The sequence below is a fragment of the Sprattus sprattus genome (genome assembly GCF_963457725.1).
Source record: "Sprattus sprattus genome assembly, chromosome: 13".
Taxonomy (NCBI): Eukaryota; Metazoa; Chordata; class Actinopteri; order Clupeiformes; family Clupeidae; genus Sprattus; species Sprattus sprattus.
This window is the reverse complement of record NC_137911.1, coordinates 21,958,798-21,966,663: the sequence shown is the minus strand read 5'-3', so window position 1 is coordinate 21,966,663 and position 7,866 is coordinate 21,958,798. Positions and strand designations below refer to the sequence as shown.

General features: G+C 38.0%; 1 protein-coding gene across 1 annotated transcript in view; it reads left to right on the top strand.

Annotated features, from left to right (window-relative positions):
- Window positions 1–2,494, top strand: part of tunar (TCL1 upstream neural differentiation-associated RNA) — a gene marked incomplete at both ends in the record, with an annotated part of 6,889 nt that extends 4,395 nt beyond the window's left edge. The window contains one exon of the mRNA XM_080849675.1: window positions 2,309–2,494. Within this exon, the coding sequence (XP_080705801.1) occupies window positions 2,309–2,494 (186 nt within the window). The remainder of the gene's footprint in view (window positions 1–2,308) is intronic.
- Window positions 2,495–7,866: the final 5,372 nt, after the last annotated feature.

Here is a 7,866-nt window from a genome sequence, read left to right as displayed (position 1 = left end):
TATTGCCATGGTGATTTGCAGGGGCATATTGTATCAGCAACCCTCTTATCCAGAGAACCGCCAGAGAACTGTCTTCACAATCTGACTAACGTGTCAGTCAAGATAAATCAAGTCAGCTAGGTATTTCTGGGGAGCCTGCTTTTTTCTGTGTGGTTGGGGGCTACACGTGTGCTTGGTTAACCATCCAGTGCAAATGGAATCAGACTCACACTGATGTGTTGAAGTAAAAACCAAGCTCGATGTAGGACAGTAATGTTGTGAATGCAGTTTTGTGAGGGAACATAAAGTGAATTCCTGGTTAAAAGATAATCAGATTTTGAGTTCAAGTTCAAGGCTTTATTTGAGCACCAAGGTTGCATGATTAATTGAAGGGTCTACTAGAGGGCTTGCCTCTTTAAACTCTGGGAAAAAGCTGAACTAGGATCTGAAAAATTACTGTAGACCATTTGGGAGTTAATTATTGATATTAATTAATCCATAATAAATCAGTGGGATTTAACATGTGTGACAACAATCCCCAAGTGTTTGACATTTTACAGCATTGGCAAAAGATTTTCAGATGATGACCATATTTTATTCAGTGGATGATGAAAATATATTTTTGATGAAAAATCTTTTCCATGCTCTTAAATAAAACATTACCTTATAAAAGCATGAGGGAAAACTAATGCAACATGCAAAGGATATTTATGTAGGGAAAACTCAATGCCTGTAGAGTTGAATAATCAAAAACCAGATAGGGGGTCTTTTCTATATGGGCTATAGACATTGCAATTGCACATACGTAATGATAAAGAGAATGCTATAGCTAATACAGTGCCTTCCAGAATGATTGGCACCCTTATGATTGAAAAATTCCCCTTACTGTTTATCAAATGTCGTCTTTGCCAAATGCCAAAAAACGTGTCGTAAACACTGTTTTGTGCAACTTGAGAACACAAAGGAAGAGGTTTACCATTCCTCAATGCAGAGTCTCTCCAGATCTGGCAGAGTTCTGGGTCTTCTCTTGTGCACTCTCCTCTTGAGCTCAACCCACAGGTTTTCAATTGGATTTAAGTCAGGTGATTGGGATGGCCTCCGGGTTCATTTAACCATCTTTGGGCCTCATTTATAAAAAGTTGCGTAGAAACCAACCTACATTTTGTCTAAGACATTTTCTGAAATGATCGTAAGTGAGATCCACAGAAAACGAACGTACACACAAAAAAACATTTGTACGCCAATCCTTCAGTTATAAATCACAAATGATCGTGGAATTGTGCGCAACTGAATCTCCCTCAAAACGCCCCTATTTGATTTGGGCCCTGTGTCATATAATTTTATACCCTAGTAAAACAGGAAATCATTGATGACTACGTGAAGTTTCATAAACACATACACCAACTTAAAATTAGTTAAATACATGTGCGATCATACTTAATTTACATTTCCTTAATTAAAATAGCTTGGGGTGCCAATAATTGTGATGTGATTTTCTTTTAAGGATATAATTTTCACTGCTGGCTGCTTTAATCTCAGACTAAATTTACCTCAAATAAAGAAGAGATGCTTTTTCTATTGAAGCATGCAAGCATTGTCTGGACTCCTGTATAAGTTCCATAAAAATGTTTTTGTGCATATTCAACATGTTTGGATCACATTTGCCGTGCTAACGATGGCATTCTGAAGGCTTTCGCTGAATTCCAATGCCTTCTGTTGGCTCTTGGCCTGTGCTAACGCTACAGAGAACACGGTGATGCACATATGTTCACTACCCCTCTCAGGCCTTTTGTGGCGCCAGGAGCCTGGCAAGATGTCACATGCTTCTACTATGTACTCTTGACTGCATTAGTGAACTGCTTTAACACTTTCCAGAGGCCACGCTGGGAAAACTGGCCACTAGCAACTAGCCCAGAGTTACAGTATGTTTAACTCATTTATCTAAACTCTGACAGTGCACAGTATGTGAGCATCGCTGTATGCTTTTCTGCCTTCTATCCATAGTGGTTTGAAATGCAATACAGATTGTTATAGAGACGTATGTAGACTTTTGTTGTTAGTACTATATGCTGTTGTCATTAAAAGGGATTTGTGGTTCTCATTCATAGGCACATCAAAGGGTTTGTATGCAGCTGCACTGTCTAATCCTTCATTGTGGATTGCTCTAAATGTTATTTTTCGCAGCTCTTATCTCTGTCGATTCATTCTTCTATGTATTTATTTAATTATTTGTGTGTGATTGTGTGTGTGTGTGTGTGTGTGTGTGTGTGTGTGTGTGTGTGTGTGTGTGTGTGTGTGTATGTGTGTGTGTGTGTGTTGTCTTCAGCAGATTGGTCTGAGAGGAAAGCTGCAGACTTTTTCTGGGAAAATGGTCAACACTGTGATCAGTGACGAAGAAAAGGGACTCCAAGACCGCGAGGGCAAGGAGGAGTCCATTCTGGCCATGCTTGGAATCATTGGGACCATACTAAACCTCGTTGTCATCATCTTTGTCTACATTTACACCACACTGTAGTCAACCCCTCCGCTGCTCCCGGAAGGCAAAGGATCCGCCACTTCCCGCCATGCCTAATGGTTCAGACTCCAGACTGGCTGTCCAGGCCGCTGACTCGCCCAACTGCCACATAGATCTTAGACAATGTTATTACAGCAAGACTAACTTACGGTTACATCCAAAAGGCCCCAGAGATTCACCGGGGCTTCCCGTTACTGGGTCACTACCACTGTCACAGAACAAGCCCTTACTCCACTGTAAATATGCATGAACATGCTTTACTGCTATGATGATGGCCTCTTCACAAACATGGACATTATCCGAGAAGGAGCCTATGGAACTCTTTTCAGTGACTTTAAGTGAGCGGAATGAGCTTTCTAGCATTTTTTGATGTACTGTATGAAATGGCACTGATGCTGTAGGTTAAACCCATTTATGAAATCTACAAACGGCAACTCTGTGCAGTATGTTGCTTACCTTGTCAAGGACATATTGAGTATAGTTGTAAATGCTTTATTTAACGCAATACATTTTGCATCTTTATTGGGCATATGACACTCCATAAACGTGGGATTTTGTCAATCAAGAAACATGAACAAAAGAGCATGCCTAATTTAAGTGATGCATCCACACTTTTTACAAAGACAGAGATATAACCATGAGGCATTCCTTTTAAGAAATGTTGTCTACGAATTGATTTTTTTGTCATGGTCTCAGAATTTGAAAGCAGCTGGCTGCAAAGGACCTCTACATGAATCATTGATTCATTATCTTCATGATCAGCTTTTAACTTCTATATAATGATCAGGTCAGTATCTGAGCCAGTGGTCATGCCAAATGTAAGGATGCCTAATGAAGGCTTTGCAAGTCTGCAATGTTTTTTCTTAAATGCATCACCATGTTTCATTTTATTAGGTCAAAGTAACTGCTCTGTTTTGTAGCTTATTTGTAGGGTAGGATGGAATAGATGCATTTGTGTTCTGCACAGTTGTGCCAAGCTATTTCAGTATTTTTAAGCTTATATTGCCTTATGAAATAAAAGGGAATTTGAATCTTGTATCCATGGATATGGAATGGTTGTCTCTAACCTTGGACAGAACTTCTTAAAAGTGTATTTTCTCCTCTTTTTCTAAATTTTAGATATCCCTTTAATCGTGGGCACATTCACAGTATGATAGCTGTATATTATCTACTTTATAAAGTTTTCAAAATACATACTTGTGAAACGGCTCTAAATTTACAGTCAATGCCATCTTTACTGACCTTTGTTGAATACTTATTTAATTTGCATTAAATGTATATGTTTAGAGGAAATGTATGTCTTCCGTATGAAGGACATCATTACATTTCGCCAAGTTACACACAGGCGTTGAAGGTACACTCCAATCAACATGACATCATGAAGCCCTGTAGTGCAGATTCTAGTTCTGTCCATTTTTACTGTAAAAGTTCCTAACATCCTTTTACTGCACTCAATGAAGGATGGATGCCGCTGGTTTATTCACCTCTGTCTAAACTAAAAATACTGAAATGTCTAAAATCATATGTGTATGCAGTCCTCAGGCACGATCATTCACATTTCCAGCAATGCATCCCAAACCCTGCGACAATTTGATCTTATTAACTCTTTTAAAAGTAACATCTTAACTTTAATTTACACCTTTACATGAATTGTGTCAACAGAGAGGATCCTGAAATGATTTCACAACATTTTTTGAGTAGCCGTACTGTTTTGTTTACTGAAAAACCTTTTCTTCTGAGCAGGTTTTGGGTGAGGATGGACTGTAATGGGCAACTTTACATTTCTGCATGAATAAATCAGTATTGTCAAATGTCTGCTTAGGGCACTGCTGTCTCTCTCTGCTCATGTTGCACACTGGCTGGTTTTTGAGAGTCGACAACCCTTGAGTTTTTCATTCTAGTTCCAAATTATTGTACAGCGGAATTTGTTTTAAAAGCTATTGTAGATCAACCCTGTAATGTGTACATTTTATTTCAACCAAGTTGATGAGAGTTCTAAAGGTGTTGGAGTTATAATATATGGACAGATATTTAGCAGATTGGCATGACATAGATAGAGGACACAAAGCACAATTCATGTAGGCTCTGTACGGTATGAATGTATGTTCATTATGAAGGCCTACTGTATGTGTTTACAGTGTGCTAATGTGTCTTACCGTGGGACTCCCCTCTTGTCGCCTTATGTGCCTGCATTTAAGTCATCGCCGTCACCTGTTACTCTGGACATTATATAAAAAAAAATGACAACAGTTTCAGTACGTGCCCGGAAAACACCTGAGTCTTCACGTCTACATGTGCCATGACAACCATTTCCAATGAGAAGTGTGTGGAAAACCTTCGGAGTATCACACACACACATTTTTATTTTTTTTATTTTTTCTTTGTTTGTTTTAAAAACTCCCTCAAGTTATAGGTTGGACTCATGAAAGCTTTCATTTAGAGACTTCTGTGCCTCTACCCTTCACAATACCTGGAGGAAATGGAGGCAATTGGAACTGTGCAGTTGAATCTGTGCAGTTGAATCTGTGCTGTTGAAATGGCTATTTATGAGAATGTATTTTAATTAAGTAATGAATCATTTACATGGGCCATGTAAAGTTTGTCTTGTATGTCATTTCTTTGTGACCCAGGATTGATTAGATAGTGTCAGTCACTGAAGTTACTGTAGAAGCCTGTGGTAAGGCGTAGCCCTAGAATGTCTACCCTCTCACTGTCATGACAAAGCATTGCATGGAGAGGAAAGATCATTTCTATCTAAATGCTTTCTGTTGGGATTTATTTCCAGCTTCAGTTTATTATTTACATAAATCCTCCAGTTTCAGATTTGACTTAAAATAATGTGAGGTAAATTATGTTTTTCCCCCCTTGTTAAATAGGGATTAATCTGGTGTGTTTATACTTTAAATGTTTGGGGCAGGATGGTTTTACATTGTACAATTGCAACACTGCAAAGTTTTACAGCTTGTTGATTTGTTGGCAACAATCAAAACCGAATAAAAATTAAATACCAACACCTCTCTTGCAAGCAACACATTTGTGTCATTAAAATTCACTACATAAAACAGGTGACAATGTAGGACAAGGATGGTTTAGACTTTCTTTTTTTTTTTTAAAGCGCCACTCAAACTACAGAGCAAACCTAACCAGCTTAAGACCTACCTTAGAATAAACTGTCTATTGAAGTAGCAGAGATGAGACTGTGCTTCAGTGGCTTCACCATTTCACACAATGAGACAGATCCCCGTCGAATCTCAAATCAGTCTGAAGGATGGAAAGAGAGAGGGGGCATAACGTGCAGGAACAAAAGCAGCAGAAACCAAACAAGTTTATTTTTGTCCTGTCTCTTTCTTTTTGCCTGCATCATTTAAGTCATATATGTGTCAGAATAATTTCTCTACTCCTGCAGAAGCCCCTCAAGATTTGTAACAGACTGGAATAATCTTGTTTGGGGGGAGAGAAATAAATATAAAAAAACTAAGACAGCTTAACTCCACATTTCTTGAATATATTGGATTAGGCAGTGAACCAAGTAAACAATGTTGTTTGAAGTTCCACAGCTGTTGGAACTCACACATGCCCAGGAGCCTCTGTTCCGAGCTATTGTCTTACCTGGATGTGGAACATAGCCAGAGATCAGCTGAGGCTCTAATGTGCTCACTGGGATAAAATGTTTTCAGGGTTTTTGCGCAATGTGCTCAATTTATGAATTTAAAGAAGTCCAATTATGCCCTCAAATGGACCAATGGTGATTGTGTGGCTGGGTGTATATGTGTGTGTGTCTGTGTTTTAATGCTCTGTGATTTTACTAATTGGTATTTTGTTCTTTCAATGAGATATGCCAGACACCAATTGTTAGTAGAGAAGTTAACAGTGGTCATAGTCACAACATCTGTTTGCATAAAATCTTCCCAACGCTTTAAGCAATCAGCTCAAGAAATTTAGATTAAATCAATAATTTGTTCACTAATAGGAATATTGAGAACTGATTTCCAGTGTTTTGCATTTGTATTGTTTCCTGTGAAAAATCTGTTTTGCTGCTTAAACATTTTCAACATGCTTAATTACATCTTGAACATGGGGCTGTTACGGTTCTGGCTGACTTAAGGAACGTAGGAACGTAGACCTACATTTTATTTTGAGATCTATGTATAGACTGAACTGAGGGCCAGACTTGGGTTTAGTGAATTGGGAGCTTATCTATTGGGTTCCTCTTTATTGTCTTCATTCCCTATTCTCTTCATGTTTATTGTGTTTTGGCTGCAAACCAACAGAGAATGTGGTTTCCCTTTGATGTCATTCCAGTTACAGACCTTTGTTTTTGGTCTGTGAAAACAGGCCTCAAGTCTCATTTTGATGGTACGACAGCAATAATTAGTAAGGCACTTAATTACAAGAACACTTTAAGATTTTTTTAACTACACAGTTTTCTGAATTTAGTTGGCACTGGAGGACCAGTTTCTTGTTTTAGTGTTGTACACGGAGGGTGATGACTGATAGGTGAAAATTCACTCTAGTTACCTCCGGACTCCGGAGTTGCATATAAGTATATTTATTAGACAACAACAATTGTAATCGGGCTCACTCACAGCACAAGAAGCACAGTTCCCTTCTTATCACCTCTGGTCTAAACATGCTCTTGTGCATATGCAGACTAAGTGGCACCTAATAATCTAAGTTACACACACACACAGAGAAACACAGAAAAACCATGTTCCTGCTTACATAAGCACATTATTCATACAAGGTATATTTTAATACAAGGCACTTGATTCATATTTTCTTAAGTCATTAACAATGCTTGGAAATTATCTCCATCAATGACAATCCCATTTGCAACTGCATATTGACTTAACGTTATGACTGTTTGAACAGAACCTTTGGCAGTTTACACAATGAGGGCAAACCCAATCAACTCACATGCAAACAAAGATATTATTTGATAACCATAATAAAGTATCCACCAAAGATGTCATGCTTCATGTTGAAGTATTTCTTCCACTCAAAGAGCTACTATCATCTTTAGGTCATAAAGACTTAGTAGAATGGTTAGGTGGAAGGAATAAATACACACTTGTCTGACACACATGACTAAATTAGTTGCTGCTTTTTGCACCAATATACAGTTTGACATGCAGCATTCCTGAGTATTCCCAGTTTATTTTTTAAAACAGACAGATCTCTATGCTAGTGTAAAATCACAAATATGTGGTTAATTGAATATCATCAACTCATAAATATTTAGCATTTATACTAATCAGTGTTTCATCTTTTCACAACCTTTTCCCCTGTAATTGTGGTTGTGTTTTACATACAAATTATTCCTCCTGTCCAACCTTGGAGCAGTTAAAAGTAGATACAAATTACATATTTTT